Source organism: Tachysurus fulvidraco, chromosome 24 (assembly GCF_022655615.1).
Source record: "Tachysurus fulvidraco isolate hzauxx_2018 chromosome 24, HZAU_PFXX_2.0, whole genome shotgun sequence".
NCBI lineage: Eukaryota > Metazoa > Chordata > Actinopteri > Siluriformes > Bagridae > Tachysurus > Tachysurus fulvidraco.
Genome location: NC_062541.1, coordinates 4,164,727 through 4,178,134, shown reverse-complemented (window position 1 = coordinate 4,178,134; position 13,408 = coordinate 4,164,727). Strand labels below are relative to the sequence as shown.

Sequence of the window (13,408 nt, the reverse complement as noted above, 5' to 3'; positions counted from 1 at the left end):
GGGTAAAGTGTGTAGAATCAATCTTGAATGTCATATGTATGTGAGTAGCTTTATTTAATTTCATTACCCCATATACCACTATTTGTTTTTTTTAAAATCATGTTCCCATCCAGAAAACACGGCTATTCATTACACATGAATCAAGAAAAAAAAGAAAACAAAAATCAAATTCAAGATTTATAAACAAATCGCTGCTCTCCAAGATTTTCACCTGGTTCTGTTTTATTTTTCTATATTATTTCTGCCTATTTCTGTTTACTTGCTATACTGTATATAGTGCCAACAGCAGGAATTTCCCTGCCAAACCCTTGCAAATAGACAATATTTGCATTAAAAAAAAGGGACAATATTTGCATATACGCAAATACCTTTTGATGATACAAAAGCATGTGGTAGGTCACTGTGGTAAACACCCTGTCAGAAAGGTCCTAATTTTAAAATCTTTGATGCACAAGCTCTGTATGTTTGATTCAGATCCCTTCTAATGCACAACATGGGTCTAAAATTACCCATATGTATTTACTATGTCATTCATTGCTTGGCTGTGTATTTTTTGCTTCATCTTTGTTTCAGCGTTAAATATTCCCTTCATCTACAGTATGAATTCCATGATACATGAATAATCAATGTATTTAATTTCACTGGCCACAAATTAACATTTTATTTTTGTCCTAGGTTTTGTGTTACTACATCAAGGTTGCACAAATGTGTAGAATCAGTTTTGAATGTCATATGTATGTGAGTAGCTTTATTTCATTACCTCATATACCAATATTTGTTTTTTTATCATGTTCCCATTCATGTTCCCTATTCATTACATAGCAATTCAAAACCATTTCTCTGTTGTCATTGCAGTTCATAGTTTTTCTGTAAGACTTCGTCTGGCAACAAAAACCCTAAAAAGAGCCCATCCCCAGGTGGCAGAAAAAGGCTCAAAATGTATGACCGAAAAGAATATGTTTTTCCCTAGAACTTATATGATGTTATATGTAACAGGTTCCAGTGTGGGGGTCTGTAAAGATCAATAAAGTCATGAGACATTCTACAATGGTCTAGTTTCCTTCCCTTGCTTCAACCAGACTTTATTACACAAAGATACACTGATATTCTAAAGCATTTTCTACAGTCTCTGTTTTTCTTTCAGCACATCACTCACAAATTAAATGAAAACATAAATGTATATTTTATTGTTTACAGTTTAATAACTGTACTGTTAAGTACAACTATCTAACCAAGTACATTGATTTGTCAGCTACTTGATTTCTTCAATACTGATCACCTGATGGCTGCTGATGCTGGAATTTTTAACAATTCTTGTCCTGTTAGATTTGAGTGCAGTGTTTGAGACTGTTTCTCACACTATCTTATTAACCCGATAAGCTGCTATTGGCATTAGTGGTACACGTTGACTCCGTGACTGATGTACACTATTTGTGCGAGATGTGGTACCCAAAATGTCTGCCATTATATTTTAGCAAAGCAGATGTAACAACACTGTACTGCATAAGTATTCTTTTATTAATAATTTCAATTAATTTCAATATTACAGCACTTGATAAATAGACATTGCTTTACATTATGCTTTACAGAAGCATAAAAAAAGTATAAAATAGTACACAGCAACGAAATGTAGATTGGCATCTACCAGAAGTGCAAAGAGTAGCAATTGTGCAAATAGTCAAGTGCAGATAAATATGAATCATATGTACAGCATGAAATATATAGGTATATATGTAAACATATGTACATTGAATAAATTTAAAGGCTATAGCAGTACAGAGATGTGTGGACATTGTTGAAAAGTACAAGTAAATGTTTCTAAGGCTATGGCATTGAAAAAAATGTGCAGAAACCGTTGTAAAGGAACAACAAGTAGAAGGTTATAAGGTTATGACATTAAACAAGTCCACTAAATAAATATATACTGTACAGAATATAGACATGAATGTGAAATATTAGGGAGAATGTACAGTAAGGTATATATAGATACACATAAAGATACACACACACACACACACACACACACACACACACACACACACACACACACAGAGTTCAGTCTAAAATAGACTTTCTGATTATTGAAATAATTATATTATTCCACAAGGTAGAGGTATTTGGTGTTTAATTATGAGTAAATATCATTTTCCAGTAATGTAATATATGTTTATAAAAATCTGACAGCTTAATAGGCACTTTAGAAATCTCAAAAATTAAATTCCAAAACAAAATCTCAAGATTTTTTTGGAATAAACATTTTGGTTTTTGGAAACATTTTAAATTGCGCTGAATTGTTTTTAATCCAATTCAATTTAAGCATTCTGATTATTAATTCATATTCAGCAGCTTTCAGCCTTCCATTGTTATAATTTTTAATCATCTGGGTGGTTTTGTGAGTTTTATTGTTCAATATAAATGTAAAAGTTGCAGAGACAAGCTTTCTTTTATAAACGGAGAAGAAACACAGAGAGTAACATGGGCTAAAAAAGTACATTACCGGTAGCCCTGTAGAGTTCACTATGTTTTCTGGACTCCTGGAAAAAATATACACAAAAATAAATATGAACACTTCTGAACTGTGATTCAGTTTTACTAAAGAACCAGAATATATTTAATACATAATCACAATGTAAAAGTCTCTTACTCTCTCAGTTCAGAAGATAGTCAGTCTGCTTGTTGTGGTTTTTCTTCAGATGCTGTAAATGATCCAAAGTGAATATTTGGAGTAAACATTAAAAATAAACAATTACATTTTATTGTTGACTGATCAAAGGCTCACTCACGGCTCATGTTTTGTGGAACTGGTTTGAAATCTGAAAGGGACATGATGGACAAAAAAAAATTATTAGAAAAAAGATCTGAGCTACAATTCACTATAGATAACTATCAGATTAGTGTTTAGACTGAAATCCAAATTTCTAAATGTGTAATCTGAAAACACAACTTCTGCTTTCTCTTACCAGGTTTTTTCTTCCAGATGAGAAATACAACAAAAGCAACAAAAACCAAGACTGCAGCAAAAAAAACAATATGCAGTGCAGCTGATCCTCCATCTGTTAAATCACCAGACTCTTTATTATTTAATGTATTGATACACAAGCTTTCACACTATAAAAGTGATATATAGTAAAATGTTTCTTCTACCTTTCATGAGTATCTTCACTATCTCCTTGTCCAGGCTGCAGTGCTGAACCACACAGGTGTAGTTGTGTTTCTGCAGATCCTCAGGTGAGACTCTCAGTATGCTTCTCTTCTGGAAGCTTCCATCCTGGTTTGGTAACGTCTCTCTGAGCTCCACATTCTCGTGCATGACCTCTCCATTCCTCTGCCAGGTGATCATTACTTCTTCAGGGTAGAAACCTGTAGCGTGACACACCACATCTGGAGACGAGTGTTTGTGGAAGACGGATACCTCAGGACGAGCTGTAGAGACACACAGGGACATTGATCATGTTAACACTATGATTAATGAGTAATCATTAATCATAGTTAACACTATGAGTTAGTGTAAAGGAGGATGTTAATGTGTAAATATCAGTGTGTGTTGTAGTCAAGGAGTGTGTCATTAGAGTGCACACTATCTGTGTGTGTGTGTTGTAGTGAGGTTGTGTGAGCAGCAGTTGAGCTACAGGAACAGAGCACATCACAGACTTTACCTTTCCTCTCCAGAGTCTCGCTGCTGTAAAACACATACTTCTGTAACCAATCAATACAGGTGTTCTCCAAATATAATTTTTCAAATTTAGCAGCTCCTGCAGTATTCAATTTGCTTTTTGTGTTGAGAGCCTGAGGTTTGGCTGCAGTCCATGTGACATGTTCCAGATCCAGACTAATGAAATCTTCTCCATCATAAGCTAACTGCTCATAACCTCTAACAGTCCCATCATCATGGAGCTCACATCCATACATCCTCTGTAGTGTGTGAACCCCTGTAGACACACACACACACACACACACACACAACACACACACACAGAGTTCAGTCTCCTTCTATACATTAACAGAGTTAAAACCTGATTGTAGTTCAGTCTCACCTGCAGTCTGATTAAAGCGCCTCATTAGTGTAATCACATCATCTTTGTAGATCTCTTGTGCATCATTCTGAATCTGTGTCCCACTGCTCCAGTAGTCTGCATCATAACCAGTGATATTCTTTATCCACTCAGTTATTGGGATGTATTTCCTTATGTTACTGTCATAGTACACAAATGTCTCTCCATCAACCAGACCAACATCAGTGTATTCTGGTAAATTTATTCCAGGTGTGACTGCAGTGTGGATGTAGTGCAGTGTGTGTGTGACTGTAACAGAGAATGGGGGGTGGGGGTGGGATAAACAAAATACAAAAATATTACAGTGTATATAATATATGTTGCAAATTCTCCGGAAACTTTCTACGGGAACTTAATCTGGGGAATTTTGGAAATATTCCAAATTGGAAACTTTAAGGGAATTTATGGAAATTTACAGGAATTTATGGGAATTATTTGAAAATATAGGGAAATTTATATAAACTATATCATATACAAACGTAAACATTTTGTTTGGTCATAAGCAGACATGATTGCAAGGTAATACAAATTAAAAAAATTACCTCTTGACTGAGTTAATTCTAAGTAAAACTTTAATTGATTCTTTCATCGAGTGACACAAAAGCATAATAAACATTATTATGCTTGTAATAAACATAATAAACAATAATTGTAATAACCATATTTCCATATTGCTGTAAAATTAACACTAGCTTTGCTAAAGCTGCGCAATTTTGCGTAAAATCCCTGGACCTCACACCTACCAGCACCCTTACAGCTCCATTGTTCTCCTCCTTTTGTTGTGCAAACGGACCCATCACCTGTGAGGCCTGGCTCATTTGCATTTGTTCACTCAGAGTAGCTCAGATCCAAGGCAGGCCAAACCTCTGTCTGTGACGGAAACCTTCAAGGCCTATCTATACAAAATAGTCTGTTTAATTTATATAAAAAAATTGTGTGTTTGTCATTGCCATAGTACATATCATATTTATACAACCCATGTGCAGACCTGGGGTCTGCACTGGAAAGTTTAATGTGTCATAACTTGGGTTTCCTTCCACATATTTGCCTGAAATTTACCAGGATTGTTCCAAATTATGAACTTTGCAAGTAAAATTAATCTTGTCCTCCCGGGTCAATTTGACCCGGCCACATTTAGTGGGGCAATTGGTCACACTTTTGCCCTTTTCAGCACAATGAACATACATACAGACACAAAAATGTACACACAAAATGTCCACTAACACACGCACCCAAAACACACACACACACACACACACACACACACACACACACACACACACACACACACACACACACACACACACACAAATTGGGCATTGCATCTCATTAGGCTTCCAGAAAAAAAAAGCTACACATTTGTAAATATTTCACTTTTGAAATGCCTTTGCCATGCAGAGGGCAAAATATGATCTGCCGAAACACACACACACACACACACACACACACTCACACAGATGTTGTGTTTTCATATTCAAATCATATTTGTTTTCTCTCTTTTATTCATGAATTTAGCTTTGACCTGGGGATGTTTGACATACACCAGCCAGTGGTTATCCAAAATAATATTTAATAATTTCTGCTTATTTTACTTAAAATCATGGCATAATATCATGAGGTTTATTGTTTATAACTTAAATATAATAAAAAGCATAAGAGGTGTAAAGGAAGTTTTATTCACAATAAATTATGCCAAGTTTTTGAGTAGTGGTGTGTGTGTGTGTGTGTGTGTGTGTGTGTGTGTGTGCGTGTAGCCCGTTTTTGGGTGATCAGATGGCATCTGGTAGGCAAAATAGACATAAGTGTAAAATGTTCAAAATGTAAGCTGATCACACAGAATGGTGATCATTGTAGAATTTTTACTTTATAAGCATTCAAGTCAATTTATTATTTACTGACATTATAAATGGTCAAAATGGTTTCAAAACAATCTCCTGGCTTTCAAAGAGACATTGCCAAGAGATGGATTCATTTCAATTATACAACATCTTCTAACAGACAAATTTGCTGCGGTCTCCGACATCTGGACATGCTTCAACAAGAACTGTGCTGAGAGTTTCACTCCAGGAAAACACATGACCATAGATGAACAACTGTTCCCTACCATGGTTTGTTGTCCATTCACACAGTATATCGCAACCAAGCCAGACAAATTTGGGATCAAGTTCTGGATGGCCACGGATTTGGAGACCAAATATGTCTGCAATGCATCTCCTTACTTGGAAAAGTACCCCAGTCGCCCAGGGTCCAGCTTGCGCAGTGAAGCACAAGCGATTTGCTACTGCACTGGACATTCCAATGTCCTCCTCTACCCACACAGTGCCGTCTTTTGTCGTCTGGCTCAGACAGGGCTTCCCAGTACCACGGTGCATCTTCTGTGGAGGCATGTTGGGTTCTTGTTCTCAAAATTCACTTTGTGTTATAATTCATTGATGGCCAATGAAAATGAAATTACATCATTTTAGTCTGTATGTGTAAGAACATGTCAAGCCATGGACCATAACTTCACTCAGCTTATGACATTTGTCTACAAACATACGTTGGAGACTGAAGTGTTAGCAAGTTTTCATTTTATTCATGTATTAGCAACTTTTCATTCTTTCCCAAGTAAGGGATGTCTCATAAACACTCCTCTTCATGTCTCATACACACTCTTACTGTTCCAAACACACTCCTCATGTCTCATACACACTCCTCTGCTAGGCAAAGGCATAGCAAAAGTGTATCAAAAGGCATAATGAAATGCAATGCCCAATTTGTGTGTGTGTGTGTGTGTGTGTTTTGAGTGCGTGTGTTAGTGGACATTTTATGTGTGCATTTTTGTGTCTGTACAGGTATGTATGTTCATTGCGCTGAAAAGGGTAAAAGTGTGACCTATTGCCCCACTAAATGTGCCCGGGTAAAATTGACCCGGGAGGACAAGATTAATTTTACTTGCAGAGTTCATAATTTGAAACAATCCTGGTAAATTTCAGGCAAATATGTAGAAGGAAATCCAAGTTATGACACATTAAACTTTTCAGATGAGTCAAATAGACCCCAGGTCTGCACAAGGGTTGTATAAATATGATATGTACTATGGCAATGACAAACCTTAGCACACAATTTTTTTATATAAATTAAACAGACTATTTTGTATAGATAGGCCTTGAAGGTTTCCGTCACAGACAGAGGTTTGGCCTGCCTTGGATCTGAGCTACTCTGAGTGAACAAATGCAAATGAGCCAGGCCTCACAGGTGATGGGTCCGTTTGCACAACAAAAGCAGGGCTGAAGAACTGTGAAAATCTCAACAGGGGGGAATCACACCTTGGGACCTGCACCAGAAAATTAAAAATCTAGTATTTCTTAAAGCTTCCCCCACCCTTGCCCTTCTAAAAAGGTTCCAATCAAAATGTAAAATGGAGCAAGTGAGTGTGGGGGGAGGGTCATCAAATTATCTGTGCATGTGGTAACAGTCCTAATTTACTGCTTATTAAGAGTTAATAAGATAGTTATTAAGTTTAGGTATTGGGTCCAATTAAGAATGTAGAATGAGGTAATGCAGAATATGGTATTAATATGTGCTTAATAAGTACTAATAAATAGCCAATATTCTATTAATATTCATGCTAATAAGCAACTAGTTAAATGTGCATGTTATGGAAGAATGTAAGTACATGCAGAGGGTTTGGCCTCAATGGCCCTCCAGTAAGCAGTGTGCTGTGTGCAAGTGACCGAGGAATGCAGGGTACAAGTCAACTTAAATTGCATTAAATCTTGTTGTTTAAAACAAAATTATGCTGCAAGATTTTTTAACTACATTTAAGTTAATTGTTATAGGCAACTGTGCTTTTTTTTTTTTTTAAATTCCCAGTTTATTTCCGTATATTCCAGTTAATTCCCATGTAAAGTTTCTGAAAATTTCCGGAATTTTTCAACCCTATCTGTGTGTGTGTGTGTGTATATATATAGATTATATATCTATATATATACACACACACACACACACACACACACACACACACACACATATATATACACATACATACATACATACACACATACACACACAGACACACCTGTATATACACACACATACACTACTGTTTATATTATTGAAATGGGAAGAGTATTATTAGTTGCACAGAGGGTCTGCCTCTTACTCCACCTATTTAAGTAAGGGACACTTTCTTGAGTCAGTATGGTATTACTGAATTAAAAGGTGGGTTCATGATGTTTGAAAGCCAATGTTGACATTTGAAATCACCAAAACAAACACACCCCAACCCAAAATAGGCGTCACCCCTGTTTTGATAGCTCCACCCCACACATACATATGCAACCAAGGCAACTATTATGGCAGAACCAGCTGGGGCAGCTGGCCGAGGGGAGATTTTTATCAATAAATGAACACAATGGTAATACAAATGTGTCTTTGTAGTACTGTGTGTTGAAAGGTTTAGCCCCGTTTCACATGGAAGACGACGTTCAACACCTAGAACCCGAGGCAAAGGTAACAGCAGGTATCTGCCATGTCAATGTTTCAATCGCATTCAGCTTATGTCAGTCTACACCCATACCTAAAACCACAGCTCAGTCTACACCCATACCTAAAACCACAACTTTGTCTTACAAACTTTGTCTTGTTTTACGTAGGGTTGCCATTGTACTTTCTACCTTCATTTCTGTAAAAAAACCACCACCACCACCACTTGCTTATGTTTCAGTTTGTTGTAACACACTACAAATAAGTTCTGACATAAGGTCCATAAAGCCTTGGTTTAAGATGTTACTGTGTGGAGGAAATCCAGGGTTTTTCAATTCCAGTTAGATTCCTCTCTGCCTTCAATACAGTAACCTCACAGAAACTGGTTAAATGAACTCAATATTTTTGGGAATGTATTCTTCCTTCCCCTGGAATTGGACCTTGGACTACCTGACAACTACAGATTGTTTGGATTAGATGCAAAACCAGCAACATCACATGGAGCACAGGAAGATCCCAGCTCTTCCTGTAACAGAACCTCATCTCACAACATTTCCATAAACCCATAAACTATGATTTTGGCTCACATTTAACAAAAACCCACCAATTCACTTTATCTCGAAAAATTAGAATACTTCATACGACCAATACATTTTTTTTCCTCTTGACAATAGCCCATTGATTCTCTATGAGGTTCAGGTCTGGTGAGTTTCCTGGCCAGTCAAGTACAAAAACACTTAACCAACTTTTGGTGCTTTTAGCAGTGTGAGCAGGTGCCAAATCCTGCTGGAAAATGAAATCAGCATCTTTAAAAAGCTGGTCAGCAAATGGAAGCATGAAGTGTTCTAAAATTTCTTGGTAAACAGGTGCAGAAAAAAATGCAGTGGACCAACACCAGCATATGAATGTTTGTGGCTTACCCTTTGTGAAGGGTGTCAATGCTTGTCTTTTGGACAATCGTCAGATCCCTATGATTGTGTAGCCTAGTGAACCAAATTGAGAGACCATTTTGATGGCTCAGGAAACCTTTGTAGGTGTTTTGAGTTGATTAGCATGTCACCATATTCTAATTTTTTGAGACAGTGTATTGGTGGGTTTTTGTTAAATGTGAGCCAAAATCCTTACGATTAAAAGTACCAAAGACTTAAACTACTTCAGTCTGTGTGTGCTGAATTTATATAATATACGAGTTGCAACATACATTTATGTTTATGAATGCATACTGAATTTCTTTTTTATTTAATGAATAAATAGTCAAAAGATATTATTTACATAAATTTTAAGAGGTGAAAAAATGTGCTAAAAAAAGAAAACTCAGATGCTTAATTTTACCTAGTCATAGGACAGTGGGCATGTTAACATGTTTAGTGTCTACCAATCCAGTAGAATAGAAAAAGTATGGGTTGATTTAACAGAGGAAGTGATAATAGTGAGCAAAACAAAAATGTATTACTCTTTTCAAAACAGCCTTACATTATTATGATTGTTAACATTAAAACATTCTCTTTAAAAACACAATTTAGTCTACATCCCCACCTAAAACCATACCTTTGTCTGGCAAATAGAAATTCGTGTTATTCTTTTCATTATCAAGATTGTTAATGTTACTGAACTCACCTCCATAAGACAGATGAACAGAAAATGAATAATTCCAGAGCAGAACATAGATTAAAGTCCAGTGAGACATTGCAAAAAAAACAAAAACAAACCAAAAACAAAATATTTTCCTGTTTTGCTCTCTCTTACATTCTATGCTTATGTTTCATATGTTCTATTCCCTTTATAGTTCTACCTATAATTCTATCCCTCTACATGTCTACCTAAAATGGGTAAAATGGGGCGGAGAGAGAAATTTGAATGCAGCTCAGTGAGGGCTCTTTGGAGATAGGTGTGTGGATGTAAATAGAATCTTGAATGTCATGTATATGTGAGTAGCTTTATTTCATTACACAATATACCAGTACATGTTTTTTTATCATGTTTCTCTCCAGAAAAGACAACTATTCAATACACAGTAATCCAGTCACCAACACTATTACATAGATAATTGTTCATGTTTAATAGAAAATAAGCAGGTGTTTAGCACAAGACATTTATTTTTTATGTATTTTTGTAGCAACTAACTGAATAGCACTTCAGGAAATGCCTCTTTCTACATTTCATGTTTTTTGAGTACATGATTTAACACACATTGAGTTGAATTCTCAAATCAGATGATGCAGTATTTTTCTAATGTCAATTTCCTACTTGGTTTTGTCATGTTTATGTTGGTAAATGTTGAAGACCTACTTATTCAGGAAACACTTCAACTAGCACTTCTTTCCTTATCTTTTGCATTTAATAAAAAACAACAACAAAAAAAACCTGACACTTTTTCATTGTAACTTTGAACAAATGTTTTAAACTCATGGTATCTTAAGTATGTAACCTAGTGAGCCAGCATTAATGTTAGAGATTTAAGAACTTATGTACGTCGCTCTGGATAAGGGCGTCTGCCAAATGCTGTAAATGTAAATGTAATGTAAATGAGAGGAGGGGCTTCTTGTGCACGTCAGTCAAAATCGGAAGCAGCCTAACCCAAATGGGTGTCACCCCTGTTTTGATAGCTCCGCCCCACACGTAATTTACCCATTCAACTATCATGGCGGAACATGCTATTGAAAAGTTAAAATTACAAAAGTATGGCTCAACAACAGTTCACTTGCAGCATAAATACAGTGCAAAACGTTTCCGGTTCCACATAAATCGATTCAGCACTTACAAATAAATCCCCACGATCGAACGTAGGAAACGACAGAAATCACAGCTCACTTACAGTCACGGTTCCCGTTAACAAAATAAACCACAGTCCGAGTTGTGCATCAAACCATACAGAGATTGTAAAACGAATCCCTTGTATCTGCAACACAAAATGTCCGCCGCGTCGTTGGACTGCTCACACGCGCTGTAACCGACCCAGTACCGCTCACCCACGTCGTCATGAGATTCATAGCGTCCTCGACGACACGATAAATCCGAGGCCAGAGACCAAATGTTCGGGCACCACTTATAAAAGCGTTGATTCAGGGTTAAGGGATAGCTCGCCTAAATCCAGCTGCAACAGAAATAATCATCGATCTTACACACGTGCAGTACTTGTCGCTACTCGATCTGTACCAGCAACACGATCGGTTCCGCGCATGTGCGAAATGACGTCACTGTCATCGCCGACGGCAGTTTCGGATATTAACGCTATCCTTACCGTTGTCATAGCACTTTATTTACAAGTCTTATTTGCAACTCTTATTTGTCTGCCTTTCAACAATTAATAATATTGCTTGTTTAATGTCTGTTTTGTGTGCAAGTTTGCTTACTCTAACTTGTTTTTATGGTATTGTTGTCCTAAGCAATCACTAAAATAATATATAAAATTTTCAAGGTTAATATGTGACACAAAATTAAACTATAGTTTACATATGTTACACATAATTTGGGAAATACAGATGTTTACATTTACAAAAACACAGGACTAAACTGATTTATTCATAAATTAATTTGTTCCCTCTCTCCCTCACGGAAAATAAAAAATAAAATAAAATAAAAACTGCCCTCAAAAGGGTCATGTGTGATGAATTCTCTGAGGCAAAGGATGACTTTATGTTTATTTTTCAATGTCAAGAGGACATTGAAACATTTTTGTCCTCCTACATTGATAAAAAAGGCTTAAAGGTCATTACAGTTCAGTGAGTGGGTGTGAGTGAGTGAGTGAGTGAGTGAGGGAGTGAGTGAGGGAACAAATTAATTTATGAATAAATCAGTTGAATAAATCAGTTTAGTCCTGTGTTTGTAAATGTAAACACACACACATCTGTATTTCCCAAATTATGGGAAAATACCATACGTTTTGTGTCACATATTAACCTTAAACATTTTATGTATTATTTTAGTGATTGCTTAGGACAACAATACCATAAAAACAAGTGAGAGTAAGCAAACTTGTACACAAAACAGACATTAAACGAGCAATACAAATAAAGTGCTATGACAACGGTAAGGATAGCGTTAATTTCCGAAACTGCGGTCGGCGATGACAGGAAGTGACGTCATTGCACACATGCGCGGAACCGATCGTGTTGCTGTACGGATCGAGTCATATATATATATATATATATATATATATATATATATATATATATATATATATATATATATATATATATATATATATAAAAAAACACACACACACACACACACACACACACACACACACACACATTCCCTAGAACTTATATGATGTTATATGTAACGGGTTCCAGGTGTGAGGGTCTGTAAAGATCAATAAAGTCATGAGACATTCTACAATGGTCTAGTTTCCTTCTCTTGCTTCGACCAGATTTTATTTCACAAAAATACACTGATATTCAAAAGCATTTTACTTGCAGCTTAAATACATCTCTTTAAAAAAATAAATTCAAAGCAATTCTACAGTCTATGTTTTTCTTTCAGCACTTCAGTTATATGCCTTATAATAAGATAGCTAAATAGATAGATACAATCATTGCATAGTACAGGTACACAGCCACGAAATGCAGTTTGGCATCTACCAGAGTAGCAATTGTGCAAATAAACAGGAATCATATGTACAGCATGTAATATATGGTACATAGATATATATGTAAACATATGTACAGTGAATAAATTTAAAGGCTATAGCAGTGCAGAGATGTGTGGACATTGTTGAAAAGTACAAGTAAATGGTTCTAAGGCTATGGCATTGAAAAAAATGTGTAGAAACCTGGACATTTAGTCCACTAAATAAATCTATACTGTATATAGACATGAATGTGAAATATTAGGCAGAATGTACAGTAAGGTATATATATATATATAAATAGAAAAATAGACTTTCT

General features: G+C 35.9%; 1 protein-coding gene across 1 annotated transcript; it reads right to left on the bottom strand.

Moving 5' to 3' along the window:
- Positions 1–1,497: 1,497 nt before the first annotated feature.
- LOC113660596 (class I histocompatibility antigen, F10 alpha chain-like) lies at positions 1,498–10,923 on the bottom strand. Its single transcript, XM_027174179.2, has 8 exons — positions 10,137–10,923; positions 4,035–4,301; positions 3,657–3,929; positions 3,145–3,423; positions 2,961–3,053; positions 2,784–2,813; positions 2,645–2,696; positions 1,498–2,534 (listed from the first exon to the last, which is right to left on the bottom strand). The coding sequence occupies exons 1-7, from the start codon at positions 10,204–10,206 to the stop codon at positions 2,665–2,667; spliced, it is 1,044 nt and encodes a 347-aa protein (XP_027029980.2). The 5' UTR covers positions 10,207–10,923; the 3' UTR covers positions 1,498–2,534; positions 2,645–2,664.
- Between the last annotated feature and the right edge of the window lie 2,485 nt (positions 10,924–13,408).